Source organism: Haliotis asinina, chromosome 1 (genome assembly GCF_037392515.1).
Source record: "Haliotis asinina isolate JCU_RB_2024 chromosome 1, JCU_Hal_asi_v2, whole genome shotgun sequence".
NCBI lineage: Eukaryota > Metazoa > Mollusca > Gastropoda > Lepetellida > Haliotidae > Haliotis > Haliotis asinina.
In genome coordinates this window covers 26546505-26570614 of record NC_090280.1, presented here as the reverse complement: position 1 = coordinate 26570614, position 24110 = coordinate 26546505, and the positions used below count along the sequence as shown (strand labels likewise).

The following is a 24110-nucleotide window of genomic DNA, read 5'->3' as shown; positions in this document are numbered from 1 at the left end:
AGTCTGGACCAGATAAACCAGTGAGCAACAGCTTGAGCATCTATGTCACGTGTCAACCAAATCATCGAGCTTGCCCACCCAGTCCTGTTAGTCGCCTTGATTGCCAGTATATAGAAGAACATATATGAGTAGTACAACATATCCTCCTGCGTTTCTCACTGGTTACAACGCGGTGTATATATGCAGTGTTCACTTCCCATTTCCTCCACAAATGACCCTTAATAACACGGAAATATTTCATGACAGGCCTGACTAACAAATAGTTTTAAAAATCATCAGAAGTGTTTCTGGTAGTCAACACACTGGAGGCAAGCACACCTATCATGTTTTTTCATGTTTTTTGTCTAAAAACTGTGATCTTGTATGGAGGTATACTGGAATTTGCTGGTAAGCGTTTATCTTTACGTTTGATAATTCCAGTTAGATATAAGGTTTGTTCTAATTTTGTTATGTTTTGGTAGAATTGAACATGTTTGCTGTTTTGTTTTTCGAAACATTCGACAGAACTCCAACTGAAGTAATCATGTACCAGTGATTAATGCGATGTGCAAGGTCCGGTGTTGCTGGGCGACACGCCACTGGCTGTCCATTTTACCCACTTTACTCGCCTCCTCCAAGACCACAATATGAGGTGAAATTTGTTTTTTCTTACACGAGGTCAGAAAACCCCCCAGGGAAGCATGGTGGGAGCGGAAGGTCAGAATGTTATCATAACTATATCATGCCCTAGGTCGAAATCACGCAGCCAACTGAGAACCATACTTTTATATCATGATGAGTGTTGATTAAGTTTGGTTTTACGCCGCTAAAATTAGAAATTAATATTGGAAACGGTGCGACTTGTGGCAGTCATGTGCTACTACAAATATCAATGATAACGAAAGTCAGCTTCTGTTATACATTTGTTCACTTCATGAAATTGGTGAAAAGACGAAATAGATGCCAATCGCAACATTGCCTTACGACGTCTCGAAGCTGGAACGTCCCAGACTGCATTTGCAAATCATGTCAAGGTACTCCGTAACACCATATCTCGTTCAATTAATCACCAATGGTTGTGGTGTAACCTTGTGGGTAAAACATTCGATGCGGGTTCGATTCCTAACATTGGAACAATGTGTGAAGCCCGTTTCAGGTGTTCCCCGCAGTTGCTGAAATATTGCGAAACGCGGCGCAAAACTCACTCACTCACTCAGAGTTCACGAAGGTGTTTCAAAGTAACAGGACATTGGGTCCTGCAAGTTTCAGATTTCTGTCTGACCAACTGAAAATTCACAGGGCCCACAGAATATAGTTACACAAACATTTCAGATTTAACATTTCTTATAATTGGCATTGAAATTATTAACCTTATACGATAACAAACATAAGATTTCTAAACAGGAAACAAGTGTCACATGCCGCAAATAACAACTCCACAAAGAGACATTGTGAAATATTCAGTCAGACACTGGGGCCGGCGGGTTGGTGATTTCTCTTTGACCACTGGTGAATCTGCCAGATTTGTCAGAGGGTCAGATGCTATTCGTGAACTCTGCTCACTCACTCACTCACTCACTCACTCACTCACTCACTCACTCGTCCCTAGCATTGTGATCAACGTTCAGATGTTGGTGATCTATAGCAGTTTTCTTTATAGTACTGATGTCCCTAGTGATTATTTCCATGATAGCGTACCAGTAAATTACGGGTTGTGATATTTGTACTGGCAGTTTTTACGTCCTAAATGTATTGATTTTAATATTGATATAAATTGAATTGTTCTCGTCACGATATTGATGCAATATTGCCGACCTCGAAGTGGCGCTAATATTAAGCAAGCACTCACGCACTCACGCACTCACGCACTCACGCACTCACTCATTCACTTACCCGATGACCTGAGAAGTGGTAGAGAAGAGTAATTAATCTTGCAAAATATCGCAACATTCATGTCTTTCATCTACCTCACCGCCATCTACCACCGCCGATACTGCTCGACATGTGCATAGTATGTGCTGTTGTCCGAAACAGCATGAAATCAGACACCAAAGTATTTGTTCCTATATTGAGAAGTCTGCACCGAAAACGACGTGCAGCATGGAGCAACACCTTGCATGTGTGGGGAAAATGGCGGTGAGTCTCGAGCAATGATGATTCGTGAATTCTCTCTCAATGCTGAGACTGATGGTAGCCTGTCGTCTGAGGTCAAATGAAGGTCAAGTCTACAGGTTTGGTGTCGAAAGTGTGATAGTGTGGGGAATCATATCCTGCTTGGGACGATCTACAGGGTGGCGGTTCAGGGAACTGGTGCAGGGACCATATTTTTCAAACGAAAGAGATCGTAGGGTCTTAATCCGATACAGCATCTTAGTGTTTACGTCGAGGTCATACGACATACGACAGAGTGAGAAAGTGAGTTTTAGTTTTACGCCACTTTTAGCAATATTCCAGCAATATTACGGCGGGGGCATACGACAGAGACACGTTTACAATGCATTGTGGGAACAATGGCAGGGAAATCCACATAACAATGAGCGGGCATCTTACGACAGGGCAGTTAGCATTGTCATCATGTGACTTTCACCATAATGTCATCTTTGTATCAATCAAATTGGATCAAATATGCAATTACGTGTATTGATTTTTCAAAGTTGGCCTTTATGTTTCTTTTCTGTATCGTGTACTAATTATGCTGATATGTTTCAGCTTCTCATACCGCCACTGTGGCCCGTGTCGGACAAAGTGTCAACATGACCTGGAGTGTTAGTCAGTCAGTTACGAATTTTAAGATAAGATCTATCACATACAACAACAGATCTGGTTCCACTGTCCTGTTCATTGTGGTTGCAAATAAGCTTCTGTCTGCAAGTGTCAACACACACACACAGAACGGGACGAGGATTCAGCTGAATGTCAGTACATCTATGGAGGGGAGGAAGCAAGTCATGCTCATATTCCACAGTGTTGACGTACAGGACGTCGGAGTCTACAACTTAACCACTCATAACAGTGACGTGTCTCCCAGGACGCAACTTCTTATTGTACTGCGTAAGTGTGAAGATAATGTGAGCACCAAATAGAAACTCCGCGCCAAAAGCTAGTTTTTTAGACACATTGATAGAAATATGGCGGTCACAGACAGATAATCTGCGAAATAATCATCCATACTTACAAAGGAAGTTTTATCATTTTAGCATTAAAGTTTAATGTCGTTAACGCAGATGTCATTGCAAGAACTAATTACGTTAGCGATGAACACCACCATAAAGCTTCATCCTGTAAAAGAAACCAGATGAAATATATTTTGTTATTGTTGAAGGGTGAACTATGACACTGACCCATCTTCTTCCATGGCACTTTCATGAAGGTTTTGGCCTGTGTTTTATAACACCTGACCTCCCTCTCTCCCTACAGACGTTTTATAACACCTGACCTTCCTCTCTCCGTGTAGACGTTTTATGGACAGTACCACGGATGTGGTCAGCGATGTGGTCTACATTCATTATCCATCTGTTATTGCTTCCTTGGGAATGGATAGAAGTTATGTCGGGAATGACGTTCACTGAGATCAATTCAAATAAACTTTCCGTTCAAACGACATTCTGGCATATGGTGACCGAATGTCACTGAATCTATAGTACATATTCATATATGTCATTCATAATTAATAAGAATACGGGCAAGATTACAACCACTTCCATTCAACTTTTCACAGAGAAACCATCAGAACCGAACATCATCACGAGAGTCGCTGACCCTGTATCCGGTGATCCTGTGAACCTGACCTGCTCCACAACCTTCCAGAGTCTTCCTACAGACCAGTCTCTGTACCCGTATACTCTGACCACGTCCTACACCTGGAGGAGAAACAACAGCAGTGTAAACAGCAGGGTAGACAACAGAGTGCACGTGGACGGACAATTCCTGACCGTAGACCCCGTCACCAAGGAGGACAAGGGAGTGTACTCCTGTCAATCTGGAGAAGAAGGACTACTGTCAGACTGGAGTCAGGGATACACACTCAATGTTTTATGTAGGTTCAGGTTGATTAATGTTGAAACAATAACAGAAGCTAGATGTTTCTTCATATACAGTACTCAGAAAATCTGATTCTACTCTATATGTTGTCACTATCAACGTTTGATGCCTAAACTTCAGGGGAACATGAAGCTTGCCCCTTCGGTAATAACTCAGAAACTACAAACTTTTTATGGAAAGACCCGAGTTATGGTGTCTCGAGATATGCCCACAGAATTCCGATTCATCATCACGCCATGTCCTCTGTTACGTATACCATAAATAGAGACTATCACCCTAGTGTCTACTGTCTACTGTCTATGAATTATATAAACACGAGTTGATAATGTTACAAAGGCTTGCCTCGGATATTTTTATCTTTATCTACGAGTATGATATCAGTAGACACGAGGCTGAGATTCTAGTTATAATCAAAAATCATTTTTCAATAGTTTGATTATCATCTTGTATCGCTATGGAAGACAGCCACACAAGATATACGGTGGCATGGGTATGACAGAAGACAATATCAAATTATTATTTCTGACCATTTCACATGCATTCCAGATGGACCTGACCAGATACAGTTTGACGGCACAAGGGACAAGCTGGAGGTAGAAGGGGGAAAATCTGTAACAGTGGAATGTTCTGCTGTTTGTAACCCTGCCTGCACTGTAACCTGGTGGAACACACACAGACAGATGGCGATTACAGGACACAGGGAGGCTGTGTTGTCTATACCAGCTGTAGATGTGTCTGTGTCTGGACAGTACACGTGTCACGTCAACAACAGCCATGGGAGTTCATCACGGAACCTGACACTGGCGGTCATCAGTAAGCCCTGCACACATACCGGAAACATACTTTAGAAATATAACATTTAAAATTATATTTGAATGAGACATGTAATGACTGTTTAATTTTTACTCCCTTCAAATTTCTAAAAACGCACAGAGATTCTGAACAAGTCTTTATTCAAACTCGTATTATGGCTCAGGGGTCAATCGTGACAATCTGATGATATGACATCAAGTCAGTGTGATTCTTCACTCTCGGATTCTCCAAAAGCAAAATAAATCGTATTTGAACTGAGGAGAACAAAACATTACATATTTACTCTATTACATACATCATGTATGTAATTCGACAAAGAAACCGGTTCCAGCAAATCCTAACATTTGCGACACTTGCGTCCATTTGGTCTTACGCCATATGTTGTATGTATATTGAATCAATGGAAAGCGTTTATTTAGTATCGTGAATGTTGCAGCACGTGAGTTAACTGAATCTGATGTCGTTTACATCGTACCTGTGGCTGCCGCCTATTCTGTCCTCATTGTCGTCATCGCTTTCGTCATCGTCGCCCTTGTTTTCCGAAAAAACAGGCTCAAGAAAGGTATTGTCTTTGAGTTGATACAATACAATGTTATCGTATATCCTGTTATCCGTCTCGTCAGTCTTTTACTACAATTACAAGTGCATTTGAATCCTTTCTGAATTATAATTTGCATTAGAAGTGATTATATACGACAAAATGTTATGGATGTCAACTCCTTCTTTATTGTTTTCACAATGTTTCTGGGCTATTCCTTGCCCCTTCGTCAGGTGGATGCTAACTAACAGTTAAACAGGATATATATACTAGAAATGTACATGAAGCCAGAGTGGTGATTTTAAGCATGTATATACAATTAAAACATAGCAGATGAAAGGAGAATTAAAATATACAAAAGCTGGTATGGTGTTGTTTCAATGGATTAGTCAATAGAAGCCAATGTATTTGATTGGTGTGCAATAGTTGGGGGGGGGGGGAGAGGGGGGATGATAGTCTAACAATATACAGAAGCTAGGATAAGATACTAAGGATGGGATGATGCTGTAACAGTGGATTAGCAGGTGACTGAGTGGAGTGTGACGGATTGTTCACAATATGTTCAGAAAGGGCTGACTTTAGATCTGATTTTTCTACTGAAGTTCTGTGCTCCTTCAGCCTAATGTCAATGGGGCGAGATGTCATTCTTACATAGCTGCTGCCACAGTCACACTTAAGCTTGTACATGTAGCCCCTGGACTTGTGGGTGGACTTGGTTGGTGTACATCTTCCATTGGCCTTAAGAATGGTCTTCAGCGTTTTGTCAGACCAGAAGGTCACATCTATTCCGGCCGTTTCCTTGAGCAGTCGGCTGATGTGGTGGCTAATCTGACTGGGGGTGGTTCAGGTTTTGGTTGGCGTTCTTCTTGCTGTTGCAGGGTTGATGATATGGTTCTGTCTACAAGTTGTTTCGGATAGCCGTTGAGGTTGATGAATGTAGTTCCAAAATGGTCTATTTCGATTTGGAGATGGTGAGAATCGCAGATACATCTGGCTCGTCTGATCAGTGTGGAGACAATTGCACGTTTGATCTGGGGATGATGGTTGGAGAGGTAGTGAATATACTGGTCGGTGTGGGTGGGTTTTCTGCAGACGTAGAAGGTAATGTTGTTTGGGGAATTCTGCAAGGCTACATCTAGGAACGGTAGTTTCTGTTGGTCTTCTATTTCCATCGTGAACTGGATGCGCAGGTGCTGCTTGTTGGGATGGTCAGGGGGGGTGGCAGGGTCATGGTAGGGATCTAGGATGGTGAAGGTGTCATCCACCTTTTTGTACCAGCAGAGTGGTTGGAAAGGGGATGTAGCCAGAGCTGTCTCTTAGAAGTGATTACACTAGGGTATGTTTTATCTATTTCAGGAAGTAAAGTGTACAGGTGAGGACACCCAATAGCAGATAACTGTTGACGGTATATCATTTCAAGAACACCGAGAAGACCACAGCGTTTATATGTGTACAAATTAAGCTACAGGTTTAGCCCTTCAAGTTACGGTACAGTGTTACTCTCATGAGTTAAGGTACAGAGTTACTCCTACTAGATGCGGTACAGAGTTACTCCTACATGTTAAGGTACAGTTACTCCTGCGGGTTAAGGTGCGGGGTTACTTCTACAGAGTTACTCCTACAAGTTAAGGTACAGAGTTACTCCTAGAGGATAAGGTACAGAGTTACTCCTACAGGTTAAGGTATAGAGTTACTCCTACAGGTTAAGGTATAGAGTTACTCCCACTAGGTAAGGTACAGAGTTACTCCTACGGGTTAAGGTACAGAGGTACTCCTACTACGTACGGTCCAGGCTTACTCCTGCAAAATAAGGTTCAGTGTTTCTCTCATAAAGTTAAGGTACTGAATAGAAAGAAAAGGATACCGGATTAGCATTGCCGTTTGTACTTTCAAGGTGAGCATCACTCAAGTTGTTGTCGCCAGGTAGGCCCAGGTGGGTAATATCAGCGTCGGTAGCTAACTATTTTAATGCTGATCTTTTCGCAGTTTAACTTTACAGTCTGGTGTATGCCGTGTAATGTTATGAACTGCTTAATCCTTCGCCTCATGCTTGTCTTTCAGAGCTGGAGACCGCAGTATGGCTGACAACGAAGCACAATTTCAACAAGATCCAAGTGGTAAGTATGTGAAATCTGGTGTCGACTTATTCGTAACCCGTGCAGATTGTATGAGCGTACTGCACATCATTTATTGTTTGGAGAGGCGTGGGATAATCGTGTCATTTTCGTCAGGCCGAGGAAGGTGAGTCGATATTCCAACAATATCTGGGATACACCAGAAATGGGCTTCACACATTGTACACATGTGATGAATCAAACCCGCGTTTTCGGCGTAACGAGCGAACGCTCTCTCCACTAGCTAGTAACTACCCCCGCCGTCCCGTTATGTGGAGGACCCGGGTTCCATGTGCTGAATGCAACATCTCGCAACAAGCAAACGAATAATTGAAATTAGTGTTTATGACATCTGGATAAGATATGTCTAGTAATAATGACACAGTCAGTCGCCATTTATAGCGTGATATATGCAATTTAAATATTGTACCGGAGATGACGCGAACGCCATTGTACATCAGGTCGCACAATAAGAAACAGGGGAAAGTTGGATTTTTATCAAACTTAATAGGTTATGCTCACAAATATCATGTGGAACTTTTGTTCCTCATTACTCAAGGTCAGTTTATTGAAAATGAGTGCAGCAACACCCCACAAGTAATGGAACTCCTAACCCCCTCTCCCACCCAAGTGCCACACGCCACTCCAACTCCCACCTCCACCCAACCGCCATGCGCCATCCAAAACCTCACCCCAAACCCCACCTCCACCAAACAACCCCTTGCCATCCCAAACCAAGCTGTTACGTAATACATACGTTTTCAAGAAGATCTTTAAGAATCTACAAGTACAAGTAATCTACCCCATGAAATTCTAGATTTGACATGCTCTTCACAAAATATTTACGGTTAGACTGTCTGCTTCATTTACGCCTGGCATCATGTCCCAATTGCTGAAATCAATGGTCATGATGTTAAACACGAGGTTGTCTGGTCGAGGCTCGATGTTACAACCAGCTGCCATGGCTGGAACATTGCTGAGTGCGATGTAAACGCCTATAGAACCATTGGTATTATTTCTTCTTGTAATACTTAATTTAATAGTTTCTGACTATACACATCTACCTACAGACCTGTATGCCAAGGTGGACAAAAAGAAAAACCTTCTCACCTTAGGTGAGGGGCGGTGGGGTAGCCTAGTGGATGAAGCGTTCTCTCTTCACGCTGAAGATATGGATTCGATTCTCCATATGGGTTCGGTGAAGACCATTTCTGGCGTCCTCGCCGTGATACGCCGTGATATTGATGGAATATTTCTAAAAGCGGCGTAAAGTTAATCTCACTTGAGGTGATCTATACATGACGTCATCTACGCCCCATGACGTCATCTTAGCCCCTGACTATTTACCTCAGCGCTGTGTCCGTTTGTCTTTGCTGTGACAATGTGCAGTTGGAGGTGCGGTCTAGAGCACTGACATTCACTGTTTTAATGGCTTTCCTTTGTCGTGAAAGAAACTATGGTTATGGGTGCGAATCCCCAAATATGGTTCTATGTTTGTCAGCATCAGACCAGAGGTGTTTAACACAAGCTGTAGTCAGTGTCACTGAGAGATGTAAAGAAACATTTAAACGAAGATTTCAACGAAACTCGCACACACACTCGCTATTTTTGACACGTTATTATTAGGTGTCTTTGTTGTAAGAGATTACTGTAAGTTTGGCATCCTACAGAAGTTTGACAGCCATCCTATAGAAGCTTTTTTGGCCATTTTTCATTAATTTCCAAATGTACATGTTGAAATATTAAGTTACAAACTTGAAAATTCAAGAAAATACGTTGATATTTAATGAAAAAAAGGCGAAACCCCGAATTAATGCTTCAGTACCAATCTCACACATCTCTTCTATAGTTCATTTACTTTGTTCTCTTTTCCACAGTGTCTGATGTTTATGCCACGGTACAAGAGACTCAATGCAGACACTTCATGAACAGGGCTTATGCCGGCGCAGGGCCATCGGTAAGTGTTTACGGGAACTGTTTTCCTACAATACAAAACTGACAGGAAGATAATTTATTACCATTTAGTCAGTGTGTCGTAAAGACATGGATACGAAATAGGCAACGTAAGGTGATGAGTAAGTGAGTGAGTGAGCGAGTTTGGTTTTACGCCGCTTTCAGCAATATTCCTGCAACATCACCACGGGGGAACTCCAGAAATGGACTTTGCACATTGTACTAATGTGGGTAATAGAACCGGGACCTTCGGCGTGAGGAGCGAACGCTTTAACCACTAGGCCACCCCACTGCCCCGTGAGATAATGAATGCAATTGCGAAGATCGATGCTCATTATGTAAACCATTGATTTTCTCGTTCATTCGTTGACGTCAACTGCTGAGTGTTGCGTAAAGCAAACCTAACATATCATAAAAGATCTGTCAACACAGAACAGCAAAAATATGTGTCATCACTAAGTTCACCAATGGGTGTAGGTTAAAGAGAAGAATAAAAAAGCTCGCAGCTATCAGGTCGAGGCCACAGACAAAGTTCTAAAACAATGTTTTTCTTTCATTAAGAACAGACTTACATATCACTAGCAGAAGGACAGTATTTTCTCATTACTTCTATCAATAATTTCAATGATGATGTTATTACATTATGTTCATATTCATATTCATATTAAGTAATGCAAAAACTTACCAAACTTACCAATAAGTTCAATTCCTCATAAAAAAGCATGAGGCTTATATGGGCATTAACATTACAAGTCTTTTCAAAGAGCCTGAACAATACAATTTAATACATGGGATGTGTGAAGATATCATGTGTTCAGTACATTATAATGTGGAGATCATACATATGTTTGCTGTCTTCAGTCGGAAAATGCAGTTCTAATCGACTATGCAGGACCAGTCGCTGGCGAATATAACTGTGGCGAAACGGTAGGTTTATTATACATATCCTGTCATGCCACGGGAAGAGACTGGCTGACACAATGCCGAAACGACTCTAAGTTGCAACGAACTCAAAGAGAAAGCATTTTCTGCAGTAGTGAACTGCTTGGTTCAGTAAATGTACCAGGTGCAGATTTGGGTTCAGTCATGGAATAAATTCCCCTGATAGAAAAGTTAGACATTTGTAAGTGCAGTTGTGTTAAAATTTCAGAATGATGACGGTCTGACCTACGCCGACCCTGCCCTTGAATTGCCTACCCTGATCGACGGCAAACCCATCATACACAGAAGGGAGGAGCCTGCGGTATATGAACAGATTGACTTCTCCCTCAGCCCCGGGCCACAGCTTCCGGACAAGATGGAAGAACAGGTGGAAGAGCAGGAGGAGGAGGAGAGACGACAGTGCCTCTGGGAGTCAAAATGAATGAACCTAGAGAAACTCCAGCTGCAGGACAAGACCATGGATCTGGAAGAGCTGGAGGAGAGACGACAGTGCCTCTGGGAGTGAAGAATAAAGAACCTCGAGAATCTCCTGTCGGACAAGACCTTCGAAATTGAAGAGCTGGAGGAGGAAGGCTGTGCTTCAGGGAGTGAAGATGAAAGACACTTGCGAATCTTCAGCTGCCAGACAAGACCTGGGAGGTTGAACAGGAGTAGAGGAGAATCCCAAGGTTACATTGCAACACATAACTAACATTTGATGGAATCATTTAGATAAGCAAATACACTTTCAAAGCTGAATAGAGCATTGGTATAACGACAGAGAGAGAGAGAGAGATAGAGATAGAGAGAGAGGGAGAGACAGAGACAGAGAGAGAGAGAGAGAGAGAGAGAGCGAGAGAGCGAGTGGATTTGTGCGTGCGTCCGTGTGTGTGGAACTATTATAATTCGCCTCCAAAGGCGACCAGTTTACTTATGCATTATCATGACATTATTTTCTTCCCCCATACGTAGTAGGGAATCTACCTGTTTTATTTTGTCGAGTTACACTAAGTTGTGAAAGTATTTTGTCAAACGGTTGTTTCTTTTTTGGAATTCATATAACGTTTAGCATGTTATTGTTCATATACTATAAGCACCTAGTCTTTATAGAGACTTGGCAGGTTGTGTTTTTGAGTTCATACAACGTTTGGCATCTTGCTGTTCATATAGGTTATGCATCTTGTTTTTCATTCAAGGCTAACCATCTTGCTGTTCATACATGTGTGGCATCTTGGTATTTGAATAGGCATGGCTTATTACCTCTCTGGTCGGCATTCTAGAAGTTGAGAAGATGAAGATTGAGGATATTTATCATGGAGGTACAACTTCATTATGCTTTGCTGGACAACGACATTAGAATCTATGTCGAACGTCGCCTATACTGAATAAAGAGGTCGTATGTCTATTTCAAGGTCTAGAAGTTACGGTGACCTTAGCGTTACGACAGTCTTGAGTCTTTGTTAAGGTATGGAAGTTATGATCGGCCTAGCGCTGAGTTTGTGTTACTTCTATGTTAAGGTATGAAAGCTAAGATCACCTAAGCTCTAAGATCGTCGTATACGTATCACTGATGTTATGTTAAGGTATGGGGGACGGTATACGTGTCACTGATGTTATGTTAAGGTATGGGGGACGGTATACGTGTCACTGATGTTATGTTAAGGTATGGGGGACGGCATACGTGTCACTGATGTTATGTTAAGGTATGGGGGACGGTATACGTGTCACTGATGTTATGTTAAGGTATGGGGGACGGTATACGTGTCACTGATGTTATGTTAAGGTATGGGGGACGGTATACGTGTCACTGATGTTATGTTAAGGTATGGGGGACGGTATACGTGTCACTGATGTTATGTTAAGGTATGGGGGACGGTATACGTGTCACTGATGTTATGTTAAGGTATGGGGGACGGTATACGTGTCACTAATGTTCATGTTGACATTGACATGTCATCATCTCAGTATGTATAAACAATTCAAAACTGCATGGAAGTTAGCTGTGTTCCTTTTCGGTATTGAAATATATGTAAAGGAAGGCGTTATCTGCAACGTTTGTCGAAATGTCGCATTGAAGAATAACTGGTTAATTCTTTCTTGGCACCTGGTCCACTAAGGATGTCAACTAACCAGCGTAAAGTCTAGCACAACAGTCACACAAGGTTTTGCCGTTATTATATTACTATATTATTATATTAATGTGAATTTGTTTCTCTCCCATGGAGAACTAGGCCTCCTTCCACGAAACACTTAGTGATCGTAAGTCACTAAGGTTAAAGAAAGGGAGTTAAGGTTCACCTTAGTAAACGTTGCTTTGTGAAAGAAGCCCCTGTGGTATGCTGTAGTTGGTTTCCATACATATTCTACTAGTCGTTAAACATGGAATGTGCCAATACTCAAATTATGTTTAGTCTATATTAGCTATTTTGCAATACCTGTTTCTGGTAAATAAATGCTTGAGCAAATAGAGTCTTACATTTTTGTCACACTCGGCAAAAAACACCAAAAGGGTCTGTGACGCCCAGGCATTCCAGCAACACGTTTCCCGACCACTCATTGGTACAATAATGCAAAGGGATGCATATGTGCCTACTGTTAGGTTCCAGCTGTCCATGTGTGAGTGAGTTTAGGTTTACGCCGCTTTCAGACATGTCCCTGCAGTATCCCGAAGGGGAGCACCAAATGGGCTTCACACTTTGCACCCATGTGCGGAATCGGCGTGACGGTCTTAAGAGTGACATTGTAACATCTATTCTATCACCGTATGTTTGTCGTCGGAGGGGACTATAACTGGATCGTAAAGAAGGGATGTTACTTCATGCCTATCATTGCCTAACAGTTGTTTGATCGAGATATCACTTTGTAGATTAACCAGATTTTACTGTATAAGACATTCTTGTATTCACTGTTCATCATGGCGTGTTTTACTCGGATGTAGTCTGGGTGGGTTCGGTGTAACATGAAGAATTGTGAATTATAATTTAAATCAGCTGTAGTTTCGTGACAACACCTTTGCCGTCAATGCCTTGCTCAAAAGCACGTTCTCAACAGTGAAACGATCTCATACTCGAGGTTGTCAACTAAGTCCTAAAACTGTTTTGCAGGAACCAGACAATGGATTTCAGGAAGCACATGCGTGTATTTTGTATGAGTGTGGTAACTAATTCATAGTCACAAACGAATCGCAGGGTTATCCTCTCCAAGACCCGTCTAGTCCGTAAGTTAATATTCCCCGTAAATTGGATAATTACCATGGCAACAGACCTTATTGTCATGACAACGCGTCCTGTCTCACAAGAGTATCGTCTACACCACATAACCATATAACTACACATATGGCGGGTCATGATGACCTTACTGATACAAAGCTAATGCCCTCATGCAATCATTGATCTGCATGCGATTGACACGTAATGAGAACTCTAGAACAAATCTAGTTGATCGTATCGTAATTATGCCTTTATTATACCAATAAGCCTTGTAGGGTCGTGCGTTTTTATTCTTGAAATTACAGGATACTAAGTTGAAATTGCAAGATACGTATTACATATATGTTGGAATATATATGTTAAGATATGGAATTGAAATCCCGGGATTGTTATCTAGATATTTTAACTTAATATCTTGAAATTTCAGTTTAGTATCTTGAAATTGTCAAGAACAAACTTCGAATAACCCCTTACGGCTTCCGTATAAAAGGCCTCTACACAGAGGGCTTTGCATGTGCGGCTTTCAGTAATATATAAAAATCTGCGTGTTCCTCTACAGGTGCCTAAATATTCAGACCTCGAGTGTAATGTGGGTCAAATTTCCTTCCTTGTATCAGACCGTACAAAGCTGCCTCACAGCGAATAATTCATCCCTGGGTGTCCCTTGTGTTCGACCTTACACATGTAAAACTACCCCAAACAACCCACGTCTGCTCAAAAACAAATATTTCCTTATTCATTATTTATCAAGGCTGCTATCAATTTCTACGTTATTTTTGGAGAAATACCATTGTTCCAAAGTTACACATTTTCTCTGAAAGGAGGATTGATTGGCGGCTGTTTAACGCCGCACTCAATATCCCAGTTATATGGCAGCGGTCTGTATATAATCGTATCTGATTCAGACTATCCAGTGATGAACAGCATGAGCATCGGTCTAGCCGTCAGGGATTCCATGACTTATGTCAAGCAGCCTGACCATCCGATTCCGTTAGTCAACTCCTATGACAAGTATGGGTTATTGATGACTAATTCTAACTCGGATCTTCACGGGTATTTCTTAGTGAGGACTTTTTAAAGCAAACCCATTAAGCATGTATTCCGACTGAACTGATAAATGAGTGAATGGGTGAGTGAGTGAGTGAGTGAGTGAGTGGGATTTCAGCTTTAAGACGCATTTATGGATATTCCCTCAAGCACCAGAAATGGGCTTCACACATTGTACCCATGCGGAGAAACGAACACGGGTCCTCGGAGAGACGCTTCAATAACTGGGTTACCCCATCACCCAGATCAACTCATAAAAGGACTGACAAGTGTTCACGTGACAAATCGGCAGTTTTGCACACTGATTGTGACATGTACAGCCGTACAAAGGCAAGAATAAAAAATGCACACTGTTCAGCATAATATGCTGTTGAATACGTCAGCTGCACAGCAGTGTCAACCATAGCAATGATTTCCTCAAACCGATTGTGTGCAGCAGTATAGGTGATCAATATTGTATAGAGCTCATGTGCTCACATTCTCAGCTGTCAAGGCAGGGCTAAATGAATGAGACAAATGTAATATGTTACTTTCTTCCATATTGTAATATTAGAATTGAGAGAAAACTAATCCATAATCTGTGTTGTGGTGGTGTGTGTGGAGTGTGATTGATGTGAGTTTCTGTGACTGTGTTGTGGTGTATTTGGAGCATGGTGGAGTTGAGTATGTAGGACTGTGTTGTGGTAGTGTGTGGGTGGTGACATTATGAGAAAGATGCCTCACCATACTCAAGGGCAAATAACAGGTGTCATCATGAGGTAGAGATCTCCCCATACTCAGAAAGCAAATAACAAGTGTAATTATGAGGAAGAGGTCTCACCACTTTGAGAAGGCAAATAACAGGTTTTTACTGCATAGACAACGTCTAAATAAACTGAGAAGGGAAATAATAGGTTTTACTACATAGACAAGATCACAATATATTGAGAAGGAAGGGAAATAACAGATTTTACTACATAGACAAGATCTCACCAAATTAACGAGTGCAATAGCAGGTTTTACTACATAGACAAGATCACAATATATTGAGTAGGAAGGGAAATAACAGGTTTTACTACATAGACAGGGTCTCACTATACTGAGAAAGGAAATAACAGGTGATGCTGCAAAAACAATGTCGCATTATAGTGAGAAGGGAAATAACAGGTTATACTAGGCAGACAAGGTCTTACCCAGTGCGAAGGGAAATAACAGATTTTACTATCTAGACAAGGTCTCACTACACCGAGAAAGGAACTAATAGGTTTTACAGTCTAGATAGGCTCTCACCAAACAGAAGGAAATAACAGATTTTACTGTCAAGGCCAGTTCTCACCACTCCAAGAAGCAAAGTCTTACCACACTGAGAATGGAAATAAAAGAGTTTCCCACCACACTAAGATGGGGTTCTCTTGCATAGACGAGGTCTCACCATTGGGAAGTAATGGGATTCATGAATAAATAAAAATTCAACACTGTCATCATCCAGTGGAAGTTTTATTTGTTAAAGGTAGTGAGTTTTCATATGCCAAACTTTGCAATATTCCAGCAATACTAAGATCAGGGACACCAGAAATGTGCTTCACACATTACATCATTGTGGGGAATTGAATGTGAGTCTCTGTCGCAGCCAACTCATGCTTTAACTACTAGGCTACCCCACCACTCCTATATTTGTTGAAGCCATTGTTCAGTTGACATCTCAAGTGCAGAATGGCTATTCACATGCGATTTGCCAAGGATTTTGCTGAATGTATGCCACCATTATCTCAAATGAATAACATTGAGTTTGTAAAGAAGGTGGAGAGCACACCATGAAAAACCACTCTGAAATCGCATTGGCCTTCATACATAGTGCTCTGATAGCTGAGGAAATACTAATGCCAGTTTGATGAATTTACATGACAGTATCATCAAAATAAGTTTTACATTTTCATACCACCAACTGAGAAATACTTTCTGATATAAAATCAAGTTAAGCTTCAACCTGTTGTTTTGTACTAACAGTACTGTATAACAAACTTCTAGAAATGACTTTTATAAAATAGCCTGGATAGTGGGTGCATGCACATGGTTTTCTGTTCAAGTTACTGCAAAAAGCTATATGTAGTGGATGAAACCAGCTTTAAGCTTCATGACCCCAAAATATCCTGTCTCTTAAAGAAATAACGGCAGGTGATAACTGATGAAAGGAACATCTTGAGCAACTTTCCTTGACCTTTCAGCATTCAGTGAAACATTTTCCATCAACAACCCATGCTCTCAGGTGTCAAGACCAGGTAGATATTTGTGAACTGCCTTTCATTTCCTAACAAGGAAACATTGTATTACTTCAAACAGTGTTTCTATGGTTTGGAGGCATTTAGTCCTATCATATTATACCGGGGATGTCAAAACAATTGGTGGAATAGAGCATTATAACCTCTGTAGCATTCACTTGCAGGTATGATATTTATTAGAAGGTACTTGCAGATAATATTTTGTGTATCAGCTGACATTAATTAAAATTTAGACTTTGTAAAATTGTGCGGTTATATCAATGTTTCATAAATAAATCCCAGGTACAGTCAGGTTACATGAAGTAAGGTTATCAGTTTATTCAGTATTCCAAGCTATCTGACCTACAGTACGGTTCTGTTGTTATATTTTCACATTGCAGAACCACATGGATATCTATCTGTCTGTCTGTCTGTCTGTCTGTATCTTTATACACACATATATATACATATATATATATATCTAAATATATATTTTCACATTGCAGAACCACATGGATATCTATCTCTATCTACACACACACACACACAGTCACACACACACACACAGACACACACACACACACACACACACACATATATATATATATATATAATTTAAAAAAATCTTTTTTAGAAATATTAGAAATATGTTGATAGTTCTTGAGTTGAACAGGTTTTTCATTTGTTGTTCACATTTGTGCACAGTTGAGATCATAGGGAGATGCCTGTTCCTAAGAAACTGCTACTGTTTACAAACTCATCCTTGACATAACCTTCATTACAAAAATGAAATAAACGAACATGTTTGTCTGTCTGTCTGTATCTTTATACACACACACACACACACACACACACACACACACACACACACACACACACACACACACACACACACACACATATATATATATATATATATATATATATATATTCACATTGCAGAACCACATGGATATCTATCTCTATCTACACACACACACACACAGTCACACACACACACACAGACACACACACACAGACACACACACACACATATATATATATATATATATATATAATTTAAAAAAATCTTTTTTAGAAATATTAGAAATATGTTGATAGTTCTTGAGTTGAACAGGTTTTTCATTTGTTGTTCACATTTGTGCACAGTTGAGATCATAGGGAGATGCCTGTTCCTAAGAAACTGCTAATGTTTATAAACTCATCCTCGACATAACTTTCATTACAAAAATGAAATAAACGAACATTTTTATCATGTACATTTTTCTTTCTAAGATTATTAATATTAAAATTGTGTAGTGATATTCGTAATTTACAGAAAGCTCCTCTTATTCCTCCTATTCTGTTGTTTGGATACATATATTTAGGAGCAAAGAATGATTTTGTATTTATATTTTGACACAGAAATCTTGAGGATGATATTTGACAGTGCCAGTTTTGTGACAATATGTCATTTGATCATTAGTTAAGGATTAAAGTAAATTAAATTTTCAACATCTTGAAATATCCAAGCAAGGGGAAAAACAGACATATAAAGAATGTTTCTTATATCAGACACCCAGCAATCTTCCCCAATTACATCATCCAATCTTGCAGTTGTTAACTGTTCTCAGGCAGCAGTGTTAGATTGGGAGATGAATGATGGTTTGAGATCAGTGTGCATGTCAAGAACAGGTAACAAAATGTATCACAGCACTGCGTTCCAAGTAGGGCGGAGACAGGTAACCCTGATACCCTGGACGGGTAGGCAATGAGATGGACCCTGTCTCAATACCCGAACCTGTTCATGTGACTAATAGGTTAAACAATGTAATATGCTATTCTTTCATGATTAAAAGCTTGCTCTTTCCCTGAAGATTAAGACACCATCTACAGTCACCTGTATTAAATATAATTCCTAATTAAGATACTGAAAATTTTAAGTTTTAGCCTCCGAGGTGAAGAATATATTGCCACTTCCTACACATTTGATGTCATGAATTATTTATCGGGTGTCTGGGTAGGGTAGGGTAGGGTAGGGTAGGGTAATATGGGTTGGGGTACCTGGGTACAAAATTTGGACCCATATATGCTCTAGTTCCAAGAATATATTACACAATCAATCTGTAATATTTAGCAGTATTTCAGAAATATCACGGCAACACCAGAAATGGGCTTTACACAATGTACCTATATGGGGAATTAAACCCTGATCTTCAGTGTGATGAGTGAACGCTTTTACCACGAGGCTACACCACCAGCACTTTCTTCTTAGATCTTAGGAGCAGTGGGGTAGCTTAGTGGTTAGAGCGATCACTTGTTATGCCGAATACCCGGGTTCAATTTCCCACATGGTACTATGTGTGAAACCTCGTTCGGGTATCCCCTCTGGTGCCAGATCTTAGCTACTACCACTGTCAGATTTCAGATTTATAAACAGTTTATCACATTGTTACATCATAGTATCTATAGAAACTGACCAGATGTTTCATTCTCACCTCTCATCACCACACCCCACGTCACCCAACCAAGCAACACCACACCACACCACACCACACCACACCACACCACACCACACCACACCACACCACACCACACCACACCACACCACACAGATACTAGTACTGCATGGCCTTCCCTGAAATGATGGCAGCTCTAAAGTTAAGGTTAAAGTACTTGAACATGGTCTGATGGGAAAACACGCCTGGGAGTCAGCTCGAAATGATAGGATTTCTAATTTTAAACACAACTAGGACAAAGTGGCTGCTGTACCTGGGAAACTAGCTCTTTTTAACATGAGTGATGAATTACAATCATTGATCATGTGCGGCTTTAACATTGTTATACAAGGTGATATTTCATAACATTTGTGTTTACATTAACTCATTGTAGAGATCATTTTCTAAGGGTTTTTTGGGGTTTATTTTCTCAGTTAAGTAGACATTTCTGAAAAAAAAGCTTTTATATTGTACTGGAAGTTGTAAGTAAGTTAACACTTTTTGTTTATGTATCACTTTTTGAGCTCTCATAGACTTGCATAACCCTCTACAGTAACAAATAATAGTGTATACAACAATGTTTAAAACAAAATGAATAAAATATGCAGTGTTCCTCTTACATATCCATCACAAATCACTATTTGTATGATTATTTTCTACCTGACATGATTTGTTGTTTGGTACATAAATGACTATTTATTGCAACATAAGTGTATATGTTAAATATATGTATACCGTTATATGGTCACATGGAAGATTGATCTCTCCACTAACATGGGGGAACCAACTGCAAGCTTTATGCAGTTAAATAGCTTGAGGATGATCAATCAAACTGCTGAAAAGCATATGCAAATATTGTGCTTGGCAACAGCCGTGTACTGAACTCATGACTAATCTTTTCAACATTATGAATTTGTTTTACAATACATCAGCTCACGTGTGAACAGTACCTATACACAGTATGGCATATTTTGCAAAATGTAATTTTACAACAGTTGCCTGAAGTAGGAGGCTACATTTACACTTGTGAGTCTTTTTATGGAAAGTACATATTTACTACAGTTCATTACAGTGATATGTCTATTTTTATTTGTTTACTTCTGTATAATTTGTAGTACTTGTTTACTACAGATTATGATGATCATGATTCCTTGTCAACTATAGCTGATTGTAAATCTTTCATAATTTCTCTGTACAGTTATGACAGTTCATGATTGCGATGTTACTATAGTTTCCTTGTTTCCTACAGCCCGTGATAACTATACATTTACTACTTCTTGGTTTACTACTGTCCTATTGCTCACCGCTGCAATTACAAAACACACGCTTGTATCCAAAAGAACCCATATTTACAGAAAGGTGATAACTGGTTTCACGTAATACATCAAAGAAATATATTTAACTATGTTGACATAGCTTTTGTTTAACTGAACAATGTGTCTAGGAGATTGATTCTTCTTACTTAAGATATTAATTAGAAAACTTCTTAAAAAGATGAATACAAAATGGGGCATATCCTATGCCTGTTATAACAGTAAAATAATACTAAATCACCTAATACTCTGTTGCAGGTAAAAACATGTTCCAGCAACAAATACAACAGCCTAAGTTTGCATCACTTCATCATGTAATTATTGACTAATTCCAGCCTGAAGCTATTGCTGTGACCCAGACAGTTGGGAGGAGGTAAATCAGGCATGTCTGATAAGAGCATGCGTGGGGTAACTTAGAAATTCACTATCCAGACTTCCCACCCAGACCAGCCTATCAGCAGACATGAATTTGCATGTGGCTGTGATGCACAGAATTAAAATATAACCTTAACCCTCGACGTTGACATTTATTTGAAAGCAATCAATGTATGCATTGTTGAGATCAACTACTTCAGACAGGAACAGGCTGACATATGTCACTGTAAATATCCTGTTCAGGAAATTCTGTAAACTATAAATACACCACAGCTTAGCTTCCCTATTTAGGGCAACTTCTTGTAATCATCATTATCAGCTAATATCGTAGCATATGGACAATATCACACAAGCCAGCTATATGGATCCCAGCTTGTATAGGTTGTCTAAGTTCAAGTATTAGGATGTTGTTGTTCGGATAAAAGTGATGGCAGCTATATAAACATGTATAGTTATAAAAACGGTTTACGTTGATTTTAAACTATCATCATCATCATCATCATCATCATCATCACTATCATCAGTGACTGTTGTTTTGATCTGAATCATCACTCACAATTAAAAGTTGTAATAAAATCTCTGCAAACACTGTCTTTATTAAGTCATCAAATATTCTGAAAGATAATATGTCGATAATAGTGAAAATATGCCTAAGTCATCCAAGGACATATCATAACTGTTGTTGAAGGATGAAAGTCATCTCCGAGCAGGAACTGTTACATGTACCTACTTCACTCATGCAGCCAGAAGTCATGATGTTCACTCAAACTGTAAGTCACCATTTTCCTCTGTCACTTATAATTGTCAGTCAATTGTCTTCTTTCAGGTCTCACTTGAAATGGTTTCGGTCAAAGAGAAATAGTTTGTCTCACTGCAAAGTAGGGTGCATGTTTGTTGAGGGATAGCTGTTCATAATGAAAGAATCCAGCATTCTGAGCATTGAACAATACCGGTAGTTTCCAGCTAAAGTTCATCCTCCACTGTTTGAGTGTCATAATCAATGGTTGACAGTTGCGCGTACATAATCCTACTTTCAGAGTAGACACACGATGATGCACTCATTCTATTTCAGGATGTAGTTAGATTACACATGTTCACATAGGAAATAGCTTGCATGACTCGTTTTCTCTCAAAAAAAAATGACCAGCTACTAGTTTGCTACACAAAGGCCTTTCTTAAACAACTCAGCTAAATAATCCCTAATTTGAGGACCATATCCTCCACCCAAAGAAACCTTTTATCAGTCTTCATAATCAAGTACTGTTTGACTGTAGTTGTACTTTATCTACATGAAAACGTAAGTGAATGAGTGAGTGAATGAGTGAGTGAATGATTGAATGAGTGAGTGGGCATCCTCGTTGTGACAAGCAAACACTTTAACAACATATATTTCTGTGTCTACATTCCCTCAACATTTTGACAAGAGATTCAGACCTGCACTTAAACAACAGTGAACATATGGTGAATAACACTATACTGCCTGTTTGCTGTTGGTAAAAACAAAAGCTTACTTATTTTCTTCCTTTTGGTCCTTATAGCATACATACATCAAGCATTACAAGGTTAGGGAACTAAAAACAAAATAAAATACATTTTCTTCCTGTTAGTTTTCAGGTAATCAGCAAACAACAAGCATGCATGTAAAGATCGCATTTTGAAAACAATGTACAGAATTTCCTCTTGTTTGTTTCCTGCTAAATATCTAAATAGAGCGTTGATGACTTGTCCTATCTTTTGTTGATTATTAACAGCTTTGTATAATTTTGTCAGCCTGATGTCTGGTCACCCTTTAATCACCTAGATACCTCCTGAGAAATTACCTTATTATGAAAACATGGACACCAATATATATATATATATATATATATATATATATATATATATATATATATATATATATATATATATATATATATATATATATATATATATATATATATATATATATATATATATATATATATATATATATATATATACAAACCTTACAGAATACAAACCTTACAGAATAAGGCCGAGGAAAGTGAAGATGCTCAGTGTTGATTTGACATTAAATTCAGAAGAAACGGATAGAAATGGTTCAAAAATGATAAAAAAGTAGTGCTAAATGAGTGTCACCATGGTATTTCAGTCAGAGTTCCATGACGGCCGGACTGTTGATGGTGATAACACCTCATACCCATTGGAAACAAACCTGGATCAGCAGCCAACCTGTTACCACTGATCATGAGCTACACAACACCACAGATATCTCTAAGTAGTATAGGGAATGATAGTTCTGGCTCACTTTCAAGAAATGTCTCTACAAAGCCTTATTTACTAAATAAGGCTTTGGTTGGGACCTTAGCTCTTGCTACTATTACCCCTACTACAAAAAAGTTGGCGGTAATTACTGTGCCTTGGTAGGAGGTAACACTGTGCCGTACGGTACGATCAATAATTCTTCTCTTACAAAACCCCTACCCGGCCCACCCCTCAAGTAGTACAAGTTAGGTTCGTCGGCTTTCATATCCACTTTATCTATGTTGTAAGTTTTGACTGACCATATAGGATCGGTGGCCCGCTTACGGCTATCGCCCTCGTGTTCCCCTATGTTATGTTTATATCGATGAAACAGTTTAACGTGAACCGCCTACGATCTCTTTGGTGTTCATAATAAAGGCTTGCTGGGCTTTTTGTATTCCCTGTGCTATGTACTTTTTTTTCTCGTCCTCGCTGATAGCAGACTTACGTGACTTGGACCGAATATCTTGTTTCATTCCGTTATATTTTGTGAGTTCAGAGAGGATTGAACGAAACTCCTCTTCTGAGATCTTACTATCAGAGAGTGCCATGGAAATACGCTCACTCACTGTGTTGAGCTTTGCTTCGGCCAGAACCCTGATCTCGTCGTGTTTCAATGCCTTACGATGAAGTCTGCGTGATACTAACTTAATCGCCAACCCTGCCAACCCTGCCACCCCAGCTGTTATTTCAATACCTAGCACTATAGGTGCGGCCACGATGGTAGCTAACAACCCAACGCCTGCCGCCCCTAGTCCCATGCTGGTTGCCATAAGGGTAGTGTCAGCCCCGTCCACGATATTGAAAGCT

At 39.9% G+C, this 24110-nt stretch overlaps 1 protein-coding gene across 1 annotated transcript; it reads left to right on the top strand.

Moving 5' to 3' along the window:
- The first annotated feature begins 283 nt into the window (after window positions 1-283).
- LOC137268719 (cell adhesion molecule 4-like) lies at window positions 284-10801 on the top strand. Its single transcript, XM_067803335.1, has 11 exons — window positions 284-387; window positions 2689-3030; window positions 3698-4015; window positions 4567-4833; window positions 5270-5395; window positions 6728-6743; window positions 7433-7488; window positions 8556-8600; window positions 9363-9442; window positions 10300-10365; window positions 10589-10801. The coding sequence occupies exons 1-11, from the start codon at window positions 324-326 to the stop codon at window positions 10799-10801; spliced, it is 1593 nt and encodes a 530-aa protein (XP_067659436.1). The 5' UTR covers window positions 284-323.
- The last annotated feature ends 13309 nt before the right edge of the window (window positions 10802-24110 follow it).